Source organism: Zea mays, chromosome 2, assembly GCF_902167145.1.
Source record: "Zea mays cultivar B73 chromosome 2, Zm-B73-REFERENCE-NAM-5.0, whole genome shotgun sequence".
In the NCBI taxonomy this organism is placed as follows: domain Eukaryota; kingdom Viridiplantae; phylum Streptophyta; class Magnoliopsida; order Poales; family Poaceae; genus Zea; species Zea mays.
Genome location: NC_050097.1, coordinates 50,643,022 through 50,670,404, shown reverse-complemented (window position 1 = coordinate 50,670,404; position 27,383 = coordinate 50,643,022). Strand labels below are relative to the sequence as shown.

Sequence of the window (27,383 nt, the reverse complement as noted above, 5' to 3'; positions counted from 1 at the left end):
CAAATCTTGAATTCCAAAGCTTTTCTTCAAATCTGGTCTATATTACAAAATTGAGGCAAAAAATCGCATCAAAATGAGAAAGAAAACAAATGGAGATCATATATATGCATAAACTATTGAAATCAATCAATAAACTCAAAAACAAAACCTTCTCCCTGTAAATCTCAAAAAAAACCTACCGCCGCTACAGTGCTGTGAAGGTTCTGGGAGTTAGGGTTCTGGAACCCGTGGGGGGCGAGTCCTTTTATAGTGTACACACATCACAGGCGGATATTTAGCAAAACCGTCTGTGATAGACAACATCACAGGCGGTTTTTTACGTCGACCGCCTATGAAGTTAATTTATCACAGGCGGTCGGAATTAACAACCCCCATCGCCTGGGGTCAACCGGATATCACCATAAAGTTGTGAAGTGGAACAGGATAATCGAGGAAGCTATAGCTAACGACACTTTGGACCCAGTATTAAAAGATATCGATGAGCGAGCTATTCGTTGGATCTTAGGTCGGGCAGGTTTGAGTGAGGACGGCAAACTTTTGCATCCAGAATTGGTAGGCGAAGTTTCGACAAAAATTCAAGAATATGCAGATAAGAGAAAAAAGGAGAATTTAAGCCTCGGAGGGAGAATGACATACTAACTGCAGCACTAGGCAATCCTGAACACACTGGACGGGCTCGGGGAATCTCTTCTAAGATTTCCTGGAGAGAGGCTTTTCCAGAGTATGCATCGTCATATAGGAAACACGAGAAGTCGAAAAGGACTCTTGAAGAGACTATTGATGAAAGGGTACAAAAGGCTATTAATGACGTGATGAACAAAATGAAGAAAACAGAATGCATATCATTTGAACTCAAGCCAAGCCACATGAGTCCACCTATAGTCCCTAGCAGCGTAGGATCTGTGCAAGAGTTGACCAAGTACCCTGTAGACGATATTGTTGAGGACAAGCCTTGCTTTCTTCATATTCCAATCAATCGATCTGGGACAAAAACAAAGCAAGCTGCTACTGGTTTGGTAAAACCAGGACTTGTTAACTACAAGGATAATCCTGTCCCACCACACTATGCTGTGGTCCAAGTTCTAGAAATCACAGACAGTGGTTGTGAAGATTGGGAGATAGATTTTCCAGTTGAGGGGATCATAACTTTGCAGGAGGCAATGAACGAGTTGGTCCTTTGGCATCGACGCGACATCAAGTTGGGTGATGAGCCGAATTCAACACCAATGCAACAAAAAGATAGTTCGATCATTCCACACCCCATGGTGCAGGAAGATCTGACACCGACCTCCAAAAAAATCGTTGAAACAATCATATCGCCTCTTGTGAAGGAACTCGACGAGGGGGACGTAGACAAAATTGTTCCTCAGAATGTCGACGTCAACATAAAAAAAGGAACCAAAGGTTGGCACCAATGTTGAAGGGCCAACTATTTCAAAGAAAATTCATAAGCGAATCGTCACTGACGATGTCAAGAAACCGTCAGAATCAGTGGCACGCTACCTGCATAAATTGCAGAGAGTTATGACAAATCAATCAAAAGCGGAATCAACATCTCATGGAGTAGGCACACGGTCCCAAATAGACAATTTCGAAGTATGGGAAGAAGATGGAATGATTCATACTCGAGAATCATTACGTCTTAAAACCAATATCTCGGTATACAAGAAGGAGGATGTTCCTCCAAAATTTGTGAATGGGAGGCCGTTCTTGACGACGGTGCAACTTTCTAAGTTGTCGACTCCGGAGATTAGAATGCATGAGTGGTACATGGTGGCTAGCAACAAATACAAACTCGAGGACTTCACATTTGTTGTGCCAGAAGATGCATTTTGGAGCAATGATCATATAGATCCTGTGCGACATTTATTCTTTGACGATCTCTGGTCGTTGTACCACCGACAAAGGATGGAAACCAACTACTTAACCCTCTTTTGCTTGTAAGTACCTCTAAACTTTCATATTTATTAGTTTTGTACACGCACACATAAACGAGAGTCTAACGATTAACACTATTACACGTAGGATGCAATACATGGATGATAAGAAGAAACAACTTAAGACAGGGTTTCTTGACCCGTTGATGATATCCCAAGCTCGCTACAAAGTAGTTGCTCGGAGGCATGGAGAAGAATACAAAGACTTGGACGATGCTGAATTTGAGAAAGCCGTCAAACAGAAGCAGAGAAACAAAATGAAGGTAATGGCGGCATACATTGGACGAGCCATGTATAATCATGTACAACATGGCAAGTACTTAATAATAGCTCCGCACCACTTTAAGTAAGTTATCGACATGGTTTAATTTTGAACTATAAATTATGGCAATCGTGATCTTAACATGTGTTTTCGTCTATGTCTATATAGTGACCACTACATTTGTATCATGATCTTTCCAAAGGATGGTAAAGTCGTGGTCTTCGACTCACTAAGAATGGAAAAGGCTACATATAATGACTTCTTGAAGATTTTAGAGAAGTATGATTATTATTGCACACTTGTACTTATTACAACTTAACAAATGTATTCTTAATCTCACAATGCTATTCTTATATGTAGTGCATACCGTTTTTATTGGAAAGATCTTGGCGGCGAACATCCAGAGGACAAGCCTAATTTGTCAATATCATTATTTCCATATGGTGACAAACAACCTCCGGGTACTGTCCTGTGCGGTTATTATGTATGCGAATGGTGTCGTGTCACCTTCCATTACATGGTCAATCGTGAGGATGTAAGTTCGCTATCATTGTCTATGTTGCAATTTTTATGTTATATTAATGTTTCTCATCACATTACTCTTAGCACCGCTTGTTTTTTGCTTTTATTGCAGGTTCCTAAATCCAAGATCAATGCTGAATGGTTAGAAAGAGATATGGTTTCCGTCGGCGTTGCTAAAGTTGTAAGAGACTTGCTTTACTTTATGCGCCGTGAAGTTCTTCATCAACAAGGGCTATTCTACAATACAAATGGAAATTTGCAAAAATTCCCAGAACTAAGTTTGTACACAATATCACACAGTGTTTAGGTCTTTAGTTAGGAACTTTAGATGTTTAGTTGTCTATGGAACTTTGAGATGTTTAGTTGTATATGGAACTTGATATGTGTATAAATCTGTGTATGACGATGGAACTTGATATGTGGATGAATCTGTGTATTATACCTGTTATGGAACTTGTAATATGTGTATGAAATCTGTGTAAGCAATCTGTGTGAATCTGTGTATGAAATCTGTGTATATTTTGTGTTTGAAAATTCTGTATATATGAATCTGTGTAATGAAAACCGTCTGTGATTTATATTGTATGCAGTCGGACTTATATAAAAAACCGCCTGTGATGTGTGTCTATCACAGGCGGCTAGGATAAGAAACCGCCTGTGATGTGTGTCTATCACAGGCGGTTCCTTTGAACTGGACCGCCTGTAATCTGTGTTTTTCACAGGCGGTTTTTGATTGACCGCCTGTGATGTTGTTTTACATCACAGGCGGTGCACCACAAGCGGTTCCTGGAACCGCCTGTGTAGAGGTTAACCGGACCGCCTGTGCAGAGGTATGCTGTAGTAGTGTATATCTGGAGGTGTGTCCTGTCGGAAAACATTCTATATATATCACCGGGGTCGCGAACAACCTTTTGCTCATTTCTTTTGCACAAAGCACACGATCATATGCCGTGCTCTGATCAGCGTGTGAATCCTGTTGCTATTTTAAGCGCAGTCCCTTAATTTGGGTAATGCTGCCTGCTGCCTCCGCTGGCTACAGCACCTCACCCAAAAAAAAACGCAGTATCAACAAGAGACTTTTGGCACTGCCCTAGTATAGCCGCGCTCATCTGCCCATTATATTAGCGCCTACTATACACGATCCCATTGTTTATCCTCAGTGGGCGGCTCGAGACGGCGATTAACCGGCGCAGTCGCTGCCGCACAGCTACAGCTACAGCTGAGCTGCCCTATCCACCCAGTTTTCAACTGTACAGATCATACCGATTTGTAACGTAGCGACGAAGATGTTGGGGGATTACGGGTCACGAGGATTCCCCCTTCCCCCGGTTTCGGTCTACCGTGGCAGCACTGGCTGGCTGACAGGTGGGCCAACCAGGGTGCCATGAATTGCTCGCGTGTGCGTGTTCATCATAAGCCTTCCAACGCACTCGGTTTTTTTTTTCAGTCGGGGTCGTGGCTTTCTGCCCATGCATGCGTCTCTCTCTCTCTCTCTCTCTCTCTCTCTCTCTCTCTCTCTCTCTCTCTCTCTCTCTCTCTCTCTCTCTCTCTCTCTCTCTCTCTCTCTCTCTAGATCTTGCCCCAGCAAATGGAATAATGATGACACATGGGCGTGGTGCTGGTGGTGCCGAATGAGAGCGGAGACCGGTCCACGGCGAGCTACATCACTAGACGCCAGTAGTGTGTGCGCCACGCTTGTCGACGTCGCCGCGAAATCATAGCTCCATCTCACTCCTGAGTTGGAAGCTGTTTAGCATATCATGTCGATCTGAAGTACAAGCTCAAAGCAATCTGCCAGCTCCAGTTAGGCAGTTATGCTTATGCCAGTCATGTGAGCTTAAATTTCTTTTTAAACTTCGGCCAACTTCATACCCAAAAAAAAAAACAAATTCTCCCAACATCTCCGATGCCAAATTTGTTTTTTTTTATTAAATCCTTCATAGAAGAAATGTGCCTTGGCAATGCGTTTGCTCAGAACCTATACTAGAAGGTTGGCACGTTTTCCTAAAAAGTGTATTTAAAGTCCGCCAGTTTTTTTTTCTAAATGTAAAACTAAGGTCATGTACAACCCCATTTAATACGGAGTCCTTTGAAGGGTCTCTAATGGCTAAGTAAAAAGATACAAGAGACGAGCTCTTTACGAAGAGCTCAAATCTTCACGACTTTCGATACACTACGTCTCTTATCTGTATTTATGTCTCAGGATCTCAGAATTATATCATATAGTCACTTAGTCGTCTCTTATACTTAGAAAACCGACTGAAAAAGAAGAAAAAGTGGATTTCTAGTGGTAGGATGCAAAAATCAGAATAAATTAGAACCATTAACTATAATATATTAATATAATTAACTATAATATAATAAAATTATTTTTTTGAATTGCAGTAGTGAACGACTCTTAAATCGTTATCCCCTATTATTTTGAATGGCATAATAAAATAGAATAAGAATAAATGTTTTCCTAATCTATATAGAGGGAAACTACATATCCCCCTTATGTACATATTTCTATGGGGAATCGTGCTTTAATTTTTCATTGTATTAAATGTCTTAAATAAAAAAAGAGGGAATTTGATCTGATATAGATTATAGCCAGACTTTTTTGGCCCACCTAATTGTAATTACAATATATCTTATGATTGTACATGCCCTAAAGTACAGATGCCCTAAAAGTACAGAACTGAAGACGGGCGGAGCAAATCAATCAGCTGCCCATCTTTTGCATGGAAAACCTCGCATGCAAACAATCCGCGCACCGTAGAGAAGAAGAGACGATACAAGTTACATGTTCACGTTTCTTTCCCGACTTTTGGATGCATGCATGATCTTGTCGATGCATGCACGCAGCTCAAACACTACCTGCAACCACATGATCACGCTCTCTGCATCAGCAAGCATCTCCCTTTTTCGTACTGACTCACATAGAATTATATTCGGATCACGATCAGCACCTAGCCCAAAGGCATGTCTCTTTTTTACTCGGCGAGTTGGCAGCTCATAATTCGGGTCCTTACAATATATATTTTTTTTTTTTGCAAACCTGCTGCTCTGTGGGAGAAGGGGGAGGAGCATTGCAAATCGCGTTTAGGAAGAGCAGGCAGCCTGCCTCTCTCCTGTCAATGCATCATGCAAGCAAGCAGCAGTTGCGAATTGCGTTCCAAACCGATCCCCCAACTCTGACTGTCCCCACGCTTTCAGGCCGCCAACTTTTTCCCCGCACTCCCTCTGGCCTCTGCTCCGGTCGTCCAATCACTAGACCTTTCCCTTTCCAGGACCGCCCGCTCGGGCTCGCTCCACCTTTGCCTTTATCTTCTTCCTGCAACCACGATGCGGCTCGACGCATGGAGCGTGAAGCAAAGCACACGCCCCCTCTGGCCCCTCTTCTCACTTGCCCCTCCCTCGCCTCGTTCCATTCCATCTCGCCACTCCATTCTCTCTCTCTCTCTCTCTTCTTCGATCGAGGAGAGCCCATACACATCCAGCCAGCACAGTAGCCTGCCTGCGTGCCTAGTCCATCTCGTGTGCAGCAACTTCAACTACTAGTACATCGCGGCAGCTCCTGCTGTTTCGGCCGGCTTTATGGCCATCACCTCACCTGCAGCAACTTCAACTACTAGTACTCGTTACAGCCACAGCGGCTGACCACAGCGCGCGCAGTAACTCTGCTGCAGTCACCTCCGTCACCTGTTACGTCGCCGTCGCGTCGCCATGGATCATCGGTCCTTGATGGGGATGATGCATCATGCATGGGAATGGGAGTGAGTGCTCGAGGCAATATCGAGAGAGATTTTCTGGTACCGCGCGCTGCATTCTCGCCGCCCTGTTTGTGAGTTGCTCAGCAGGCAGCAGCTGGTGTCGGTGCTGGCTCTTGATCTGGATCTTGCCATCTTAGATCGCGGCAGCGAGAAGCATGATACCTGCTGGGCGTTTCTTTATTATTGCATCTCGTTGATCCGGTCCGTGGTGGTGGACGACTGGTGGTGCGCGCGCGCAAGATGAGCATCCCGCACCTGTTCCGGTGCCCCATCAGCCTGGACATCTTCACGGACCCGGTGACGCTGTGCACGGGGCAGACGTACGACCGCCCCTGCATCGAGCGCTGGCTCGCCGCCGGCCACCGCACGTGCCCGGTCACAATGCAGCCGCTCGGCGACGCCGCGCTCGTGCCCAACCGCACCCTGCGCCACCTCATCGAGCGCTGGCTGTCCGCCGACCACCAGATCTCCGACGCGACGACGCCCGCCGCCGCCGCCGCCACCAGCGACGACAACGCGGAGGAGCCGTCGCTCGCGGCGCTCAAGCGCTGCCTCCAGTCCGGCGCCGGCAGCGGCGCCAAGGTGGCCGCGCTCAAGAAGGGCGTCGCGCTGGCCTCCGAGTCGGACGTCGGCCGCGCGTGCATGCTCCAGCTGGGCTTCCTCCCCGTGCTGCTGCAGCTCGTCTTCCACGCGCCCACGACGCGGGACCTGTCCGAGCAGGAGGGGCTTGCGCTGCAGTGCGCGCTCACCCTCCTGCCGTCGAGCCCGGCCTCGCCGCAGCACGGCTGCCTCAACATGCTCAAGACGGAGGCCAGCCTCACGTCCTTCGTCGGGCTCCTCGCGCGCGGCCCCGCCGCGGCCAAGGCGGGCCTGTGCCGCCTCCTGGAGACGATCGCCACGGCCGCCGCGACGCGGGACCTGGCGCTCGCCGCCGCCGCGTCGCCGCGGGTGTGGCAGGCGCTTCTGCCGCTGCTTCGGCACGACGACGAGCGCGTCTCGGTCGCCGCGGTGCGCGCGGTGGCCGCGATCTGCTGCGCGGCCGAGCCCGCGCGCGGCAGCGCCGTCCACCACGGCGCCGTCCCCGCGCTCCTCGGCTGCCTGGCGTGGGCGTCGGCGGGCAAGGGCCGTGGCGCCGCGGCGTGGAGCGCGCTCGCGGCGCTGGAGGCGCTCGCCGCGTCCGAGGCAGGGCGCCGGGCCGTGGCGCGCGATCCCGGCGCGGTGCGGTCGCTGGTGAGGCACGTGTTCATGATGTCGTCGAGTAACGAGGGAAGCGAGCACGCGGTGGCCGCGCTGCTGGCCGTGTGCAGGGAGTCCAGGGCGGCACGGACCGAGGCTGCCGCCGCGGGGCTGGTGACGCAGGTGCTGCTGCTGCTGCAGAGCCAGTGCGGAACCAGGGCCAAGACCAGGGCGAGGTCGCTGCTCAAAATGTTCAAGTCCATGTGAAACAAGCGCTTAGTTTAGGTGTCAATGCTGGATGTTCTTGGCTTCAAGCTGTAAGTTTGTGCTTCAAAAACGTCCGCTAATTAATTTCATGCGTAGTTTCTTGGAAGCTGCTCGCAACCAGGTGTGATGACTGATGAGCCGTAGCTATGGTTATTTCATGCCTCCAAGTAACGCAGAATCAGGCGATCTGAAAGAGTTTAGCCAGTTTAGTTGACACTGAATGTTATTATATACAACATATATAAATTACATATCAATCTAAAACATCAAGCGGGGATAGCTCAGTTGGGAGAGCGTCAGACTGAAGATCTGAAGGTCACGTGTTCGATCCACGTTCACCGCAATATTTATTTAAAAGTTTTTCTTTTTTTTAAACCTTTTCTGAGAAGATAAATTTAATCCTGCTGATTTATTTAATTTGGCCCTGTTTAAAACCTTTTCTGAATACACAAATTTGTTCACCCTTTAAACCTTTCGAATAAACAATATTCTAATCTTGTTCTGTCTTAAAACCTCTTCTGAATAGATAAATTTAACCGTGCTGATTAATTTAATTCGGATCCGTTTTAAAAAAACATTTCTTTCAATACACAAATTTGGCCAAATTTGGTCCTCTTAAACCTTCTGAATAGACAAAGTCGTAAGTATTTTTTGAGTTTATATGTGTGCATACATAATTATATACCTCGGTCCTTTTTCAGTCCTCTCAAGCCTTTTGAACCAGGCACCGTGTATATTGCATTTCGATGACAAAATGTGATCTAACCATGAGTTTACATCGGGACGTATATGTACGTATAACTACATGTCTATATAGCAAGAGCGACAACAAACCTTAAACCCTAGGAATATACAGAACTTCCTGTTACAGCTTCCTCAAGAGCTCCATTTGGCTGTACTGAACATCCGGTAACTATACGAACAAGTTGCTGACGGAACATCTCTGGATACCTTGTCATGGAGATATTGCGCTCTTGATTCTCCTTTTCATAAATCGCTCTCAGAACCTTTTGGGGGAAATATTGGGGCTTTGGAGTTTCATCTAGCCAACATCCAACCAGGGATCTGAGATGGCAGGAGCTGGAATGCGTCTTGTCTGATTATGCGTGTAACTTGATGTATTGCCAAGGCCAGGGGAGAGCATTGGATGAGGCGGAGAACGCATGCACCTCACGTTGGACTGCTTAAACTGCCGCAGGGGGCTTGAGCATGGTGAAACTGGCTCATCCAGGATTAGGGCTGTTGTACCACGAACATTGTCAGTCAGTCAAAATTGTGGGAAACGGTACACGGTAAAGATGGAAGTAGAATACCTGTGTGGTGAAGGAACAACAGTGGAAAATCCAGTGAAATCTCTCATGCTCAGTCCAACACCCTTCAGAGGGGTAATAATCTTCCGAGATGGCAACTTCCTGTTGGACTGCAACAAGAAGATCAGGATAAGGAGGGTGAGCATTCAGAGCATATCTTGCGAATGAAATATGATGGCATTTTCTTCCCCCTTTTACACTAAACAATTTATAATGAAATAAAGTAGCACTTGCTGACATTGTCAAGCTAGTAAGATAGGTTAATTATCACCCTTCAATACCCCCCCATCACAAAAGAAAGTAACACCGACAAATGTGCCCGAATGGGTTCAAAGTTCAAACGAGAGCATATAACTCAAGCAAACATGAAGTGCTCAAATCAGTGATCCACTATATGGCTATCTCCAGCAGTTTACTTATCATCATCTTCTATTTCCACTCTGTAAATAGTACAGAACAATTCTTTGCACAACCATATGCACGATCTACCGGCCAAGGTGTTCTAGTTTCTATAACTGCACTTGGAAAGTTGAAAAGAAAATACAACTATTAAAGAATGAGAAAAAACTGACATTGCTTAACTAGAAACAATACCATTGTGTGTCTGCCATCTGCAGGAGAAGAGGATGTGTTCCTCAATGCACTGGATTTTACAGCTCTCACTGCAGGATGGTCCTGAACAAAAGGATGATCCATTAGTTGGACCGCAGATGCACGAGATGCAGGGTTACGTTTCAAGAAAAGCTGCAAGAAACTTTTCCCTTCCTCTAAGAAAATGTTTGGGATTTCATGTATATCTTTACTGTTTGTGATCTTAAATATTGCTGCCACCTGCAAAATAGTATTAGATGACATTGGATTAGTGTTATTCATCACAGTTACATGGAAAATCACTCCTTTCTAAATGAAAGCCTACCCCCTCATATTGGTGCCAAGGAGGTCTTGTCGTCGCCATTTCAATAATGGTACAACCCAGACTCCAAATGTCCACTGATAAACTGTAGCTTGCACTGTTCATTATAACCTGAAGGTTTCCTAATGATGAGAGAACTTCATTAAGAGACGCGTAGCAGATTACGACAAACAACCAGTGAAGTTCATTATTACAATAGCTCACCTCAGGAGCCATCTAGTAAGGACTTCCTTTGACAGAGCGTATTTCAGCAAAAGATGATATCTGCTCAACAAAGTAAAGAAAAAAATGGGTTTACTAAGGAAAACAGAAGCAAGCACAATCATTGGGTGCCCTTGTTTTGGAGACCACCAAAGAGCCAGAAACTTGTTAATTGTTAAGAATCCTTTAGCTAGAGTGCTGGATAGGCAGAGAAGGGCAATAGGCCATTAGCACCCCTTCAAAACTTTTTCTCCACCTTTATGTGAGTAGGCACTAGGCAGATAACTGTATACTTGGGTTTATAAGAAACCGGAGCTCACACCTACTTTAATTCTATTTCTATTGAAAACATGGATGTTAGTGCCATTGAGTAATATTTACTGCAACTTCTATTTGAAACTGTATTGTACTCTTTAAGGATGCATATAAGCATTCCTCAAGGAATTTCCAGGGTGCATACTGCATAGGCAAAAAGACTGTGGGCCGTACAAAATGGAGAGCACTTAGATAAAATCAGCAGTTGACATTTTAAGTCTAGAAAAAACTAAATGTTATGATAATTGAAAGTGCTAAACACAGACAGATAGACAGCAGAAAGTAAATGTTGCATACATGCTTAGCCATGCCAAAGTCAGCAAGCTTTACTTCACCATTAGGACCCACAAGTATGTTTGCTCCTTTGATATATCTGCCAAGAAAATAAGTATGATATGATTATTCCATTCTGTGCTATATGACTATACGTATGGAATGAGAACACAGTTTTAGACAACAAAACAACCTGTGGACAGTGTTCCGCCGATGCAAGTAGGCAAGACCAGCAAGAATTTGCCCAGTGTAATTACGAATCGCTGGTTCCTTAAAAGGGCCATACTCTCTCAGTAATTTGTGGATTGAACCCCCCGAAACATACTCAAGGTAAATGGAAAGTGCTTCATCACTCTACATACAGAAACATGAACGATTACAAAGTGTAACAAAACAAGTATATTGAGCACTATGATAGAAGAACCACAAAAGTAACCCATGGTGGACAAACAATAGAACATAAAAGGAAATGAAAATAAGCCAAAAAAACAACAGCAAATGAAAGAAGGCCCTATGGCTCCCCCCCCCCCCAACACACACACATTCTACCACCACAAAAACCATCCATGCATGTATGAACTTTACCTGAAACCTGTAATGGTTCGCATGAGTACCACAATACCGCCCAAACCACTGAATGATGCCATATTGTTTAGGTCACTATAGTCACATGCATTGGAGCACATAATTAATGTTGCAACCATATATGTGTACATATCAGATCTTTCTTACTCAGTCAAGCACAAATGCATTATATAAGTTAGTATCCGTGGAATCTCACTAAATTTGTCACGATTTTCTACTAGCTCAGAAAATGAACCATATTCATATCAGACAAGTGCTATCGTGATGTTAAGGCCAATTTCTCAAGCATGCACGAGGAAATAGTTGTCTACATTTTCCACAAGGGTCTCAGGAACCAAGAGCTCTCCTAGAAACTCATTCGCGAGGCTCCAACATCTCTATTCACTCTCTTCGAGGTGCCCGACAAATACGTCACGAGCGAGAAGTGCTGCAGAACATGTCCTCGTCTCAGAAAGACAAGGATAAGGTGAGGCAAAAGGACAATCTAGAGAAGTGACAAAAGTGGAGGCAGGAATGTCGAGTCAATGCGGTTGAGCGAGGAACTCGATAACACCATGGAAATGCACTCCTTGGGAAAGAAGGCTACAACAAATTCTAGAACAACATGGATGGGAGATACATTTACCATCTGTAGAGCAATCACACCACTCAGGAATGCTGATACATCAAAGGTTTTCACATAGAAATTGTTGAAGGAACCTGATCCCAAGGCCCAGAAGCCGAAAAGCAACAAGACTTGCAAGAAGCATGACTCAGCTGACGACGCCAGAGCCAAATTCCTAGAGCCAATTGTAACACCCTGAATTTGGGGGTAGAATTTTTTCTTCTTTTCTCTCACCAAATTCGGGCGTTACTCTCTTTTCTCTTTCCCCGTTTTGCTCATTCTTCCCAATTTCAAACCAGTATAGTGACAGGTGTTCGTGTCATGTATAAACCAAAACCTAAGTGTCATGGGTGTTGCATCATGCCGAAGCACATTTCTTTGTCTGATGTTGAGTGTTCGTCTCGTTCCGTTCCGGATTTCGATTCGCGATTTAATTCCATTTAGTGGTCCGCGCTCGTCGTGGGTTTTCGATCCGCGAAGTGGCCCGGCCCAGCCTAGCCCAGCCCAGCCCAGCCCTGCCCGGCCCGGTCCGGCCCGGCCCTGCGCGCCCCTGGCGCCCAAACCCCCCATGCGCCCCCCTTCTCCCTCTCTCTCTCATTTGGATCTCCCGCGCAACAACCTCTCCTCTCCCTCTTCCACCTCTCTCTCCCCGTGGTGCCCTAGGATTTGGAGACAGCGATCACCGGATTTTGGACCCCGAGGTGAGCTCCCCTCCCCTCCCCTTCCCTTCTCCCTCTCCCTCTCCCTCCTCTTCTTCCCCCCGCGCGCGCCCTCCCTCTCCCCCTGCCCGCGCACGCCCCCGCCCTTCCCCCTGCGCGCGGCGGCGCGGCGGCGCGGCCCCCCACCCCGGCCCGCGGCGGCGCCCCTGCCCGCCCCTCCTCGGTCCCGCGCGGCGGCGCTCGGCCCCTCCCCCTCCCTCCCCGGCGGCGCTCGGCCCCGCCCCGGCCTCCCCGGCGACGCTCGGCCCCCCGCCCGGCCTCCCTCCCCGGCCCCCGCTCGGCCCCTCCCCCGGCCTCCCTGGCGGCGCTCGGCCCCCGCCCGGCCTCCCCTCGCGGCGGCGCGGCCCCGCCCCCTGCCCCTCCCCGGGGCGGCAGCGCCCGCCCCGTGCCCCTGCCCCTGCCCCTCCCCGGCGCGGCGGCGCCCGCCCCTGCCCCGGCCCCTGCGCGTGGCGCTCGCCCGCCCCGCCCCTCGGCTCGGCCGGCCGTGGTGGCCCGGCGCCCTCCCGCGGCGCGGCGAGCCCCGCTCGCCCGCGCGTGCCCGCCCCCGGCTCGGCCGCCCGCCTCCCGGCGAGCTCGGCCGCCCCTGGCCGGTTCAACCGCCCCCCTGGCCGGTTCTACCGCCCCGGCCCCGGCCCGGTCGCCCCGCCCCCGTCCCGGCCTCGCCCGACCGTGTCGCGCTCGCTCGCGCTCGTGGTGATTATTTGTTAATTAGCGTGCTGCGTCGCGCGCTTCGCCGCGCGACGGATTGTCTAATTTCAGATTCTATCTGTGTGTTGCGTCGTGCGCTTCGTCGCGCGACGATCCATTTTAATTTCAGGTTGTTTAAGGTGTAACGTCGCGTGTGTATTCACGCGACGTTCCACTTTGGACTCAGTTTAGTCGACGTATGCCGTCGTGCGTTTCGTCGCGCGACGCTTAACGTCTCCTCATAACTAAGGCGAAGTGTCTCGTTGCGTGCTCGGTCGCGCGACGAGTCGTTAACTTCTTAATTTGTTTTAGAGTGCTATGTCGCGCGTCTCGCCGCGCGACCATCCTTTTTATTTAACTCCACCTGCTTATAATGATTAGACATGAAACATGACTTTACTTTACGCTAAACATAGTGTCTACATTAAATTTCCTTCCATTAGGCGAGTGGTTAATTTATAATCATGTAACGTGATCGTTTCTCGACTGTCTTTTCCTCTTTCTGAAAGGGAAATGTGCCCTTGGGCCATTTCTAAGTATTTTGGTGATTGAGTGTCAACACAAGTGCTTAAATGTGAATCAATGCCCATGGATGAACAAAGAGAAAATCTAGAGCAAAGGTATGTTTCTAAGTCTTAGTACATTGGTTTTGTGTACTAATATATTTGTCTAAGTGTTAGAAACAGAAAGAAGAAGAGAAGAGAAGACTTGGCTGTGTACAGCCAAGAGGCTGTTTCGGTCTGGGGCACCGGACTGTCCGGTGGTGCACCGGACAGTGTCCGGTGGTGCACCGGACAGTGTCTGGTGCGCCAGGCTGCCCCGGCCGAAGAGGCCGCTCTCGGGAATTCGCCGACGGCGTACGGCTAAAATTCACCGGACTGTCCGGTGTGCACCGGACTGTCCGGTGAGCCAACGGTCGGCCGGGCCAACGGCCGGCCGCGCGATCTGCGCGGGACACGTGGCCGAGCCAACGGTCGGAAGGGGGCACCGGACTGTCCGGTGTGCACCGGACATGTCCGGTGCGCCAACGGCTCCCGCATCTGCAACGGTCGACTGCGCTGTTTAAGGAAGGAAATCGGGCACCGGACAGTGTCCGGTGTGCACCGGACTGTCCGGTGCGCCCGACGACAGAAGGCAAAGATGGCCTTCCAGATTTGTTCTCAACGGCTCCTAGCTGCCTTGGGGCTATAAAAGAGACCCCTAGGCGCATGGAGGGAGAGAACAAGCATTCCTTGAGCACTCTTGATCACTCACACATCAATCTTGCACACTTGTTCGATTTTCTAGTGATTTGAGCTCCATTCTAGTGTGCTAGTCTCTTGAGCTCAAGTCTGGGTCTTGTGTGTGCGTATTCGCTGTGATCTTTGTGTTGTGTGTGAGTTGCTAATCCCTCCCTTGCTCCGTGATTCTCTGTGAACATCTTTTGTAAGGGCGAGAGGCTCCAAGTTGTGGAGATTCCTCGCAAACGGGATTGAGAAAAGAAAAAGCAAGAACACCGTGGTATTCAAGTTGATCATTGGATCACTTGAGAGGAGTTGAGTGCAACTCTCGTCCATTGGGACGCCACAACGTGGAGTAGGCAAGTTTGTGTACTTGGCCGAACCACGGGATAACCACCGTGTCATCTCTGTGATTGATTTCTTGTGGTTATTGTGTTTTGACTCCTCTCTAGCCACTTGGCCATACTTGTGCTAACACTTAACAAGTTTTTGTGGCTTAAGTTTTGAAGTTTTACAGGATCACCTATTCACCCCCCCTCTAGGTGCTCTCAATTGGTATCAAAGCCGTTCTCTTCACAAAGGGACTTACCGCCCGAAGAGATGGATCCTAAGGGGAAGGGAATCGTGATCAACGACAAAGAGAAGGAATCCTTCGTCAACGAGCCGAAGGACGACAAGCCTACCGACTCCGGCTCGGGGCATAGACGGAAGGAAGGGAAGAAGAAGAAGACAAGGCGCATCAAGGAGATTATCTACTACGACGATAGTGATGAGTCTACTTCTTCCCAAAAGGATGATGACAACGACTACAAAAAGACGGTCAATTCGAACTTTTCATTTGATTATTCTCGTATTCAACATAGTTCGAATTCGCATTTGCTTTCCATTCCTCTTGGCAAACCTCCACACTTCGATGGGGAGGACTACGGATTTTGGAGTCACAAAATGCGTAGTCACTTATTCTCTCTCCATCCAAGCATATGGGAGATTGTGGAGAATGGAATGAAATTTGATAGCTCGGATAGTCCTATGCTTATAAATGAACAAATTCATAGAAATGCACAAGCTACTACTGTTCTCTTAGCATCTTTGTGCAGGGAAGAATACAATAAGGTGAGCGGCTTGGACAATGCCAAGCAGATATGGGACACCCTCAAGATCTCTCACGAGGGGAACGACATCACCATGCTTACCAAGATGGAGTTGGTGGAGGGCGAGCTTGGACGATTCGCCATGATAAGGGGAGAGGAGCCAACTCAAACTTACAACCGGCTCAAGACCCTTATCAACAAAATAAGGAGCTACGGAAGCACGCGTTGGACGGACCACGACATCGTCCGCCTACTACTCAGGTCCTTTACCGTTCTTGATCCTCATCTCGTGAACAATATTCGTGAGAATCCCAGGTACACGATGATGACGCCCGAGGAAGTACTTGGAAAATTCGTGAGCGGGCGAATGATGATCAAGGAGGCAAGGTACGTCGATGACGCGTTGAACGGTCCAATCCACGAGCCTCAACCCATTGCTCTCAAGGCATCGAGAAGCAAGGAGGCACTACCAAGCAAGGTGGCGCAAATTGAGGCGGCCGGGCTTAATGATGAAGAAATGGCTCTCATCATTAAGCGCTTCAAGACGGCGTTAAGGGGTCGCAAGGAGCATCCCAACATGGCCAAGACCAAGGGAAAGCGATCATGCTTCAAATGCGGTAAGCTTGGTCATTTTATTGCTAACTGTCCCGAAAATGATAGTGACCAGGAGCAAGGGAAAAATGGGAAGAGAGAGAACAAGAAGGTTTACAAGAAGGCCAAAGGCGAAGCACACCTTGGAAAGGAGTGGGATTCGGATTGCTCTTCGTCCGACTCCGACGACGAAGGACTCGCCGCCACTGCCTTCAACAAATCGGCTCTCTTCCCCAACGAGCATCACACTTGCCTCATGGCAAGGGAAAAGAAGGTAATCACTCGTAATGCTAATACTTATGATTCTTCTAGTGATGATGAATCTAGTGAGGATGAAATTGATTACTCTAGTTTATTCAAGGGATTGGATAGAACTAAGATAGCTAAGATTAATGAGTTGATTGATGCCTTAAATGAAAAGGATAGAATCTTAGAGAAACAAGAAGACCTTTTATATGAAGAACATGATAAATTTGTTAGTGCTCAAAATTCACTTGCTCTAGAAGTTAAAAGAAATGGAATACTTTCTTGTGAACTTTCTACTTGTAATGAAAACATTTCTTCTTTAAAAGGTGAAATTAATGTTTTAACTGCTAAACTAGAAGTAGCAAGTAACTCATGTGTTGAAAATATTACAATTTGCACTAGGTGTAAGGATTTTGATGTTAATGCTTGTAGTGAGCACTTAGTTTCAATTTCAAAACTAAATGATGAGGTGGCTAGTCTTAATGCTCAACTTAAGACTAGCAAGAGTGAAGTTGATAAAATAAAATTTGCAAGGGATAGACACCCCTCAATTAAGGATGGTCTTGGCTTCAAGAGAGAGGCCAAGAACTTAACAAGCCATAAGGCTCCCATCTTCGTCAAGGGGAAAGGGAAGGCCCCTATGGCTAGTAGTGCTAAAAGGAACCATGCTTTCTTGTACCATGATAGGAGACATGCTAGAAATGCTTATAATGATTTTGATTCACATGTTTATGATTCTCATGCCATGTTTGCTTCTAGTTCTTCCTATAAGCATGATAGAGATATGTGTAAGAGAAATGTTGTGCATATGCCTAGGAGAAATTTTGCTCATGTTCCTAGAAAAGTTGTGAACAAACCTTCCACCATTTATTATGCTTGCAATGATCCCTTTGCTATTTGTAGAAAGGGTAAGAAGGTAATTGCTAGGAAGTTAGGGGCAAAATGCAAGGGAGACAAAACTTGCATTTGGGTCCCTAAGGAAATTTGCACTAACCTTGTAGGACCCAACATGAGTTGGGTACCTAAGTCCCAAGCCTAAATTTGCCTTGCAGGTTTATGCATCCGGGGGTTCAAGCTGGATTATCGACAGCGGATGCACAAACCATATGACGGGGGAGAAGAAGATGTTCACTTCCTACGTCAAGAATAAGGATTCCCAAGATTCAATTATATTCGGTGATGGGAATCAAGGCAAGGTAAAAGGGTTAGGTAAAATTGCAATTTCAAATGAGCATTCTATCTCTAATGTATTTTTAGTAGAGAGTCTTGGATATAATTTGCTATCTGTTAGTCAATTATGTCATATGGGGTATAACTGTCTATTTACAAATGTAGATGTGTCTGTCTTTAGAAGAAGTGATGGTTCACTAGCTTTTAAGGGTGTATTAGACGGCAAACTTTATTTAGTTGATTTTGCAAAAGAAGAGGCCGGTCTAGATGCATGCTTAATAGCTAAGACTAGCATGGGCTGGCTGTGGCATCGCCGCTTAGCACATGTGGGAATGAAGAACCTTCACAAGCTTCTAAAGGGAGAACACGTGATAGGTTTGACTAACGTGCATTTCGAAAAAGATAGACCTTGTGCAGCTTGTCAAGCAGGTAAACAAGTGGGAGGAGCACATCACAGCAAGAATGTGATGACCACTTCAAGACCTCTGGAGCTGCTGCATATGGACCTCTTCGGACCCGTCGCCTATCTGAGCATAGGAGGGAGTAAGTATGGTTTAGTTATTGTTGATGACTTTTCCCGCTTCACTTGGGTGTTCTTTTTGCAGGATAAGTCTGAAACCCAAGGGACCCTCAAGCGCTTCCTCAGGAGAGCTCAAAATGAGTTTGAGCTCAAGGTGAAGAAGATAAGAAGCGACAACGGGTCCGAGTTCAAGAACCTTCAAGTGGAGGAGTTCCTTGAGGAGGAAGGGATCAAGCACGAGTTCTCCGCTCCCTATACACCACAGCAAAATGGTGTGGTAGAGAGGAAGAACAGGACGCTAATCGACATGGCGAGGACTATGCTTGGAGAGTTCAAGACCCCCGAGCGTTTTTGGTCAGAAGCCGTGAACACGGCTTGCCACGCCATCAACAGGGTCTACCTTCACCGCCTCCTCAAGAAGACGTCATATGAGCTTCTAACCGGTAACAAACCCAATGTATCGTACTTTCGTGTATTTGGGAGCAAGTGCTACATTCTAGTGAAGAAGGGTAGAAATTCAAAATTTGCTCCCAAAGCTGTAGAAGGGTTTTTGTTAGGTTATGACTCAAATACAAAGGCATATAGAGTCTTTAACAAATCATCGGGTTTGGTTGAAGTCTCTAGCGACGTTGTATTTGATGAGACTAATGGCTCTCCAAGAGAGCAAGTTGTTGACTGTGATGATGTAGATGAAGAAGATGTTCCGACGGCCGCTATACGAACCATGGCGATTGGAGAAGTACGGCCACAGGAACAAGATGAACGTGATCAAACTTCTTCCTCAACAACGGTGCATTCCCCAACTCAAGACGATGAACAAGTTCATCAACAGGAGGCGTGTGATCAAGGGGGAGCACAAGATGTTCATGCGATGGAGGAAGAAACGCAACCGGCACCTCCAACCCAAGTTCGAGCGATGATTCAAAGGGATCATCCCGTCGACCAAATTCTGGGTGACATTAGCAAGGGAGTAACTACTCGATCTCGATTAGTTAATTTTTGTGAGCATTACTCCTTTGTCTCTTCTATTGAGCCTTTCAGGGTAGAGGAGGCCTTGCTAGATCCGGACTGGGTGTTGGCCATGCAGGAGGAGCTCAACAACTTCAAGCGCAATGAAGTTTGGACACTGGTGCCTCGTCCCAAGCAAAATGTTGTGGGAACCAAGTGGGTGTTTCGCAACAAACAAGACGAGCACGGGGTGGTGACAAGGAACAAGGCTAGACTTGTGGCAAAAGGTTATGCCCAAGTCGCAGGTTTGGACTTTGAGGAGACCTTTGCTCCTGTGGCTAGGCTAGAGTCTATTCGTATCTTGCTAGCATATGCCGCTCACCACTCTTTCAGGTTGTTCCAAATGGATGTGAAGAGCGCTTTCCTCAACGGGCCGATCAAGGAGGAGGTATACGTGGAGCAACCTCCTGGCTTCGAGGATGAACGGTACCCCGACCACGTATGTAAGCTCTCTAAGGCGCTCTATGGACTTAAGCAAGCCCCAAGAGCATGGTATGAATGCCTTAGAGATTTCTTAATTGCTAATGCTTTCAAGGTTGGGAAAGCCGATCCAACTCTTTTTACTAAGACTTGTAATGGTGATTTGTTTGTGTGCCAAATTTATGTCGATGACATAATATTTGGTTCTACTAACCAAAAGTCTTGTGAAGAGTTTAGCAGGGTGATGACGCAGAAATTCGAGATGTCGATGATGGGCGAGTTGAACTACTTCCTTGGGTTCCAAGTGAAGCAACTCAAGGACGGCACTTTCATCTCCCAAACGAAGTACACGCAAGACTTGCTAAAGAGGTTTGGGATGAAGGACGCCAAGCCCGCAAAGACGCCGATGGGAACCGACGGACACACAGACCTCAACAAAGGAGGTAAGTCCGTTGATCAAAAAGCATACCGGTCAATGATAGGTTCCTTGCTTTATTTATGTGCTAGTAGACCGGATATTATGCTTAGCGTATGCATGTGTGCTAGATTTCAATCCGATCCTAAGGAGTGTCACTTAGTGGCGGTAAAGCGAATTCTTAGATATTTAGTTGCTACGCCTTGCTTCGGGCTCTGGTATCCAAAGGGGTCTACCTTTGACTTGGTTGGATACTCAGACTCCGACTATGCTGGATGTAAGGTCGATAGGAAGAGTACATCTGGGACGTGCCAATTCTTAGGAAGGTCCCTGGTGTCATGGAACTCTAAGAAACAAACTTCCGTTGCCCTATCCACCGCTGAGGCCGAGTACGTTGCCGCAGGACAGTGTTGCGCGCAACTACTTTGGATGAGGCAAACCCTCCGGGACTTTGGCTACAATCTGAGCAAAGTCCCACTCCTATGTGATAATGAGAGTGCTATCCGCATGGCGGAGAATCCTGTTGAGCACAGCCGCACAAAGCACATAGACATCCGGCATCACTTTTTGAGAGACCACCAGCAAAAGGGAGATATCGAAGTGTTTCATGTTAGCACCGAGAACCAGCTAGCCGATATCTTCACTAAGCCTTTAGATGAGAAGACCTTTTGCAGGTTGCGTAGTGAGCTAAATGTCTTAGATTCGCGGAACCTGGATTGAATTGTAGCATACATGTATTTATGCTTTTGATCATGTTCCTTTTTGCATTTTGTTGCTTATTATGGTGCTCAAGTTGTACAAACATTCCCTGGACCTCACAAGTCCGTTGCAAAATGATGCACATGTTTAGGGGGAGATGTGTTACAACTTGACCCTTTGAGACTAACCATGTGTTTGAGTTCAATGATTTAGTCTCGAAGGAGGATTGAAAGGGACAAGGTGGACTTGGATCATGAAAGACTTCCACTGCACTCCGATGAGAGGGTAACTTATTCCAAGTTCATCTTTAGACTCTTATTGCCTTTGTATTCTTATTGAAGATTTTGGTGAGGCAATGGGGTTAAGAGGCCAAGATTGATCCCGTTTTGGTGCTTGATGCCAAAGGGGGAGAAAATAAAGGCCAAAGCGATAAATGGATCAGCTACCACTTGAGAGATTTTGAAAATAGTAGAATAGAGTTTTTGTTTTGTTAAACTCTTTTATTGTCTCTCCTGTCAAAAGTTGGCTTCTTGTGGGGAGAAGTGTTGATTATGGGAAATAGGGGGAGTTTCTGAAATCTTTGATCAATCTCTTTTGGAATGACTCTCTTTATGCTTCAACATGTGTGTTTGACTTAGAGATAAAGATTTGAGTTTGATTTGCAAAAACAAACCAAGTGGTGGCAAAGGATGATCCATATATGCCAAAATTGAATCAAAATCAATTTGAGTTTTATTTGAAGTGATTTTGCACTTGTTCTAGTTGCTTTATGTTGTGTTGGCATAAATCACCAAAAAGGGGGAGATTGAAAGGGAAATGTGCCCTTGGGCCATTTCTAAGTATTTTGGTGATTGAGTGTCAACACAAGTGCTTAAATGTGAATCAATGCCCATGGATGAACAAAGAGAAAATCTAGAGCAAAGGTATGTTTCTAAGTCTTAGTACATTGGTTTTGTGGACTAATATATTTGTCTAAGTGTTAGAAACAGAAAGAAGAAGAGAAGAGAAGACTTGGCTGTGTACAGCCAAGAGGCTGTTTCGGTCTGGGGCACCGGACTGTCCGGTGGTGCACCGGACAGTGTCCGGTGCGCCAGGCTGCCCCGGCCGAAGAGGCCGCTCTCGGGAATTCGCCGACGGCGTACGGCTAAAATTCACCGGACTGTCCGGTGTGCACCGGACTGTCCGGTGAGCCAACGGTCGGCCGGGCCAACGGTCGGCCGCGCGATCTGCGTGGGACACGTGGCCGAGCCAACGGTCGGAAGGGGGCACCGGACTGTCCGGTGTGCACCGGACATGTCCGGTGCGCCAACGGCTCCCGCATCTGCAACGGTCGACTGCGCTGTTTAAGGAAGGAAATCGGGCACCGGACAGTGTCCGGTGTGCACCGGACTGTCCGGTGCGCCCGACGACAGAAGGCAAAGATGGCCTTCCAGATTTGTTCTCAACGGCTCCTAGCTGCCTTGGGGCTATAAAAGAGACCCCTAGGCGCATGGAGGGAGAGAACAAGCATTCCTTGAGCACTCTTGATCACTCACACATCAATCTTGCACACTTGTTCGATTTTCTAGTGATTTGAGCTCCATTCTAGTGTGCTAGTCTCTTGAGCTCAAGTCTGGGTCTTGTGTGTGCGTATTCGCTGTGATCTTTGTGTTGTGTGTGAGTTGCTAATCCCTCCCTTGCTCCGTGATTCTCTGTGAACATCTTTTGTAAGGGCGAGAGGCTCCAAGTTGTGGAGATTCCTCGCAAACGGGATTGAGAAAAGAAAAGCAAGAACACCGTGGTATTCAAGTTGATCATTGGATCACTTGAGAGGAGTTGAGTGCAACTCTCGTCCATTGGTACGCCACAACGTGGAGTAGGCAAGTTTGTGTACTTGGCCGAACCACGGGATAACCACCGTGTCATCTCTGTGATTGATTTCTTGTGGTTATTGTGTTTTGACTCCTCTCTAGCCACTTGGCCATACTTGTGCTAACACTTAACAAGTTTTTGTGGCTTAAGTTTTGAAGTTTTACAGGATCACCTATTCACCCCCCCCCTCTAGGTGCTCTCACTTTCTCTCTTAACCGTACTCGCGAGCCCGCGTGGAACGTCTGTTTACTTATTGCATTCTATTGAATGGTGTACTGTTCTTTTGTATTAAATATGTGGATGTATGTATGTTTGCGCTCGCATAGAGAACGATCCGGTCGGAGAACCCGAAGAACCCGCAGGAGAAGCCCCTGAGCAGCAGTCGGTTGGTGGAGGCAAGTGTCCTTTGACCTATCTCTGTCCTATTCATTATTTAATTCACCTCCCGCTTTACATATTTATACCTAAGGTTTGACTAGCTTTTGTTATCCATGTCCTTGTTTACCTATCTGGGTTGGATTATTATTGTTTAGCTTTATGCTATTGCTTAACTCTAATCAATGAACATGATGAGATTATCTATGATACGCTGTTTTCCCTTCTCTTATTATGATGTTGTACTTGTGGCTTTAAGGGGGCTCGAGCGGTTTCTCGAGTGCCTCTCCGTAAGGACCTGTTCTATGGATGACCGCCCGGGAAAACAGTGCAACCATGAGGGTGGAATGGGATGCCCTTAGCTGAATAATTAGAGGATCTGGGGTGTAGTTCGCTTCGCCGTCGTGCCGTCAATGGGGCTCGGTGTATGCGGCTCGCTCTGCCAAGGTTGATTTGTCCCTTGGGGAGGAGTGCGGTACATTTAGGAAACCTAACGGGCGGCTACAGCCCTGGGGAATCTTTGTAAAGGCTATGTAGTGAAACCCTGCCTATTCACCTTGGTAGTGCTTAAGGGTTTGATCGGCCCGAGGCAAGAGGGAATCACGGCTTGTGGGTAAAGTGCACAACCTCTGCAGAGTGTTTGAAAACTGATATATCAGTCGTGCTCGCGGTTATGAGCGGCCAAGGGAGCTCCAGTGATTAGTGGTACTTGATCAGAGACATTATGGTACAGGTGGCTATGAGATCGATGGCTTTGGTTATGACTATGGTGCTGGTAAGTGGTACTCTTTCTGTTTGGAAAGGAGTACGTTTGGGTTAATAACGTGGGTTAAATCTAAAACTTGGCTTTCTCTACTAGAAATAATAATCTGACCAACTAAAAGCAACTGCTTGACTTATCCCCACATAAAGCTAGTCCACTACAGCCAAACAGGATACTTGCTGAGTATGTTGATGTGTACTCACCCTTGCTCTACACACCAAACCCCCCCATCCCCAGGTTGTCAGCATTGCAACCACTGCTCAGGAGAAGATGAAGCTGTGGAAGGAGACTTCCAGGAGTTCCAAGACTACGACGAGTTCTAGGCGTGGGTTAGCGGCAACCCCCAGTTGGCTGCCTGTGAAGGCCGCGTTTATCTGCGTTTCTTTTCCGCACTTTGATTTATTGTAAGGACTATATGGACGTCTCAGACGTATGATGTAATCGACTATTATTTCCCTTTTAATACTATTTGAGCACTGTGTGATGATGTCCATGTTATGTAACTGCTGTGTACGTGAATAACTGATCCTGGCACGTACATGGTTCGCATTCGGTTTGCCTTCTAAAACCGGGTGTGACATAAGTGGTATCAAAGCCGTGCTGACTGTAGGACCGCTAACCTAGAATAGAATGGTCGTTCTAAGGACTATAGACCTCTGTCCCTGCCTTGACTTTGATATCCCTTCAAAAGTTGGTCATACCGACCAAACCTATGTTCTACTATATATTATACCTTGCTGAAAAATTGTGTTTTATTCTAATCCTTCATTTATTTATGATTCATTACTTGCTGGTCATATTGATTCTGTTCTCATCCTTTTGCTTGCGATGTCTTATGGCTCGACTTAGACACACTGCACGAAAGTCTATCATCCCCTTCTTACCCTCCCGCCTTGCTGAGCGTCCGCTTCGCCATCCCGTGGCCGGACAGTCCAGCCACTTGGAGAGACTGCACCACCGTCTGCATGAGGAGCAGGAACGTCGACGACAGGAGCAGCAGGGCTCTTCCTTCTCGCTCCAACAGGAGATAGAGTCCGTGAGGAGCTGCTCCCCCGTGCTTCCTCTGGAGGCGCCCCCTGCACCACCACTGGGTGCCCCAGCCTCTGGAGTAGCTGCTGGAGGAGACCCAGACGACGGAGGTGGCGACGACAGCTCGAGCCACGACACCGACCTCTCTGCTAACCATGAGCCGGAAGGATGGATTGCTCGATCCATCACTCACGACGCTGCTCGCGGGTGTCACTTCCACGATGCGCTCGACACCCTGCTACGTCGGGCACTTAACCGGCATACTTGGTCCATCGAGTATCGCTGTCTGGTCTACCAGCACAGTCGCGGGGTCTACCCGGACCGCTGGGAGGCGACCTGCTTGGTGCGCCGTCCGGAGAACAGTCTCCAGGGGGCGGAGGCCTGCTCAGAGCACTATTCTATCTCTAAGCGGGACTCAGCTGAGGCAGCCATGCAAGATGCTGCACGGCTTGCGCTTTCGCACTACTGCTCGGTTTTCAGTGGGGTAGCTGACGGTCTTGACCTGAAGTATTACCCCCGCCGTCCATCTGGCAGCACAGGAGGCGTGATTGTCTCACCTGTCGGTGAGGGCAGTCCTAGGTTGAGCAGCACAGTCAACCTAGCCGCCGTGCTAAACACGGAGCTGGACCATGCACTAGACGAGCTGAGTAGGGCTCATGCTGAGATCGCCCTGCTGCGGGCTGAGCGCGCGGAACGTCGTCACCTGGACGATGGTTCCCCCGCTCCCGTCGGGACTCAGCACCCGTACCGCTCACCTCGGCGTGGACACCAGTCTTATGGCAACCCCGACTGCAAGACCAAGATAAATCTAGAACCATAGATCGTTAGAATCGGATCTTGTAATTAATACGATATATATATATACATAGAAGCTTCAGTCTTAGCGTTAGTCTCGGTCTTAGTTAGTCTTAGTTAGACAGGGTAGTTTGCTATATCCTGTGCATTTATGTTTGTCATGATGAACTATGTTTGGTTTGGATCTTTGTAATGATTGTCACCAGAGTGTGGGTATCCCCTGCATTTTGGTTTACCTATTATGTTAATGGAGTTAGTTATATAGTTGGGAAACCTTTTGTTCCACTTTCCTTTTATCTGAGAGGTTGTGTGGTCTGTGTTGGAGATCAGTGAAGATGCTCATCTATTCAGTGCTGTTGAAGAATTCTATACTCTTTTCTTATGCTGCAAGATTTGCCAGATCAGTTCTGATGTGTGGTTGCATTCTGCAGATGTCAGAGAACAGGCGTAGAGGAGGAAGGCGTGCTCAGCAGGAGCGAGCCGCTCAACAGGAGGAGGTGCCTCAGCAGCAGCACCTGCCACCCCCGCCCCCGATGTCCATCGAGCAGATGTTTCTGATGCAGACTCAGGCAGTTCAAGCCATCGGTCAGACTCTGGCCGCCATTCAGCAGCAGCAGCAGCAGGCACCACCTCAGCCTCAGCCTCAGATGCCCAGAGACAAGCGTGCTGAATTCATGAGAGGCCATCCACCAACGTTCGCTCATTCTTCTGACCCCATGGATGCTGAAGACTGGCTGCGCACTGTGGAGCGGGAGTTGCATACCGCTCAGTGCGATGACAGGGAGAAAGTCCTGTACGGTCCCCGTCTGTTGAGAGGAGCAGCCCAGTCATGGTGGGAGTCTTACCTCGCCACCCATGCCCACCCTGACGCCATCACCTGGGAAGAGTTCAGAGGTAGCTTTCGTCAGTACCATGTTCCTGCAGGTCTGATGACAGTGAAGAAGGAGGAGTTCTTGGCCCTCAAGCAAGGGCCATTGTCTGTCAGTGAGTACCGAGACAGGTTTCTGCAATTGTCTCGCTATGCTCCTGAAGATGTCAACACTGACGCCAAGCGACAGTACCGTTTCCTGAGAGGCTTGGTTGACCCTCTGCAGTATCAACTGATGAATCACACCTTCCCGACATTCCAGCACCTGATTGACAGAGCAATCATGACAGAGAGGAAGCGTAAGGAGATGGAGGATCGTAAGCGCAAGATCAGTGGACCCCAGCCTGGAAGCAGCAGCCGTCCTCGTTTCTCAAGCAATCAATCTCAGCAGTTCAGGCAGAACCAGCGTCCACCTCAGCAGCATCAGCAGTTCCAAAGGCAGTTTTCTCAGCATCAGTATCAGAATCGTCAGAACAATCAGTCAGGAGGAGGTCAGTTTCAGAGGCAGAATCAGCAGACACCTCGTCTTCCTGCCCCAGCAAGCCAGCAGAACAGTCAGGCAGCACCAGCTCAGGTTGGAAACAGGGCATGTTTCCACTGTGGAGAGCAAGGCCATTGGGTGATGCAATGTCCGAAGAAGGTAGCCCAGCAGCAGTCAGGCCCCAATGCCCCGGCAAAGCAGAATGTGCCTCAGCCAGGAGCAGGCAACCGCTCTCAGCGGCGTTATAATCATGGGAGACTGAACCACTTGGAGGCTGAAGCAGTTCAGGAGACCCCCGACATGATAGTAGGTATG

At 47.9% G+C, this 27,383-nt stretch overlaps 1 protein-coding gene, 1 non-coding gene and 1 pseudogene across 2 annotated transcripts; 2 read left to right on the top strand and 1 right to left on the bottom strand.

The window, feature by feature from the left end:
* The first annotated feature begins 6,071 nt into the window (after positions 1-6,071).
* On the top strand, positions 6,072-7,967 carry LOC107305677 (uncharacterized). Its single transcript, NM_001320797.1, is given in 1 exon segment — positions 6,072-7,967. A coding segment is annotated over 1 exon segment (1,203 nt). The 5' UTR covers positions 6,072-6,716; the 3' UTR covers positions 7,920-7,967.
* A 222-nt stretch (positions 7,968-8,189) lies between these two features.
* On the top strand, positions 8,190-8,262 carry TRNAF-GAA (transfer RNA phenylalanine (anticodon GAA)). Its single transcript has one exon. It is a non-coding gene; the product is annotated as a tRNA-Phe (tRNA).
* Positions 8,263-8,919: 657 nt separating this feature from the next.
* LOC103648629 (mitogen-activated protein kinase kinase kinase 3-like) overlaps positions 8,920-27,383 on the bottom strand; it is a 40,900-nt pseudogene continuing 22,436 nt past the window's right edge.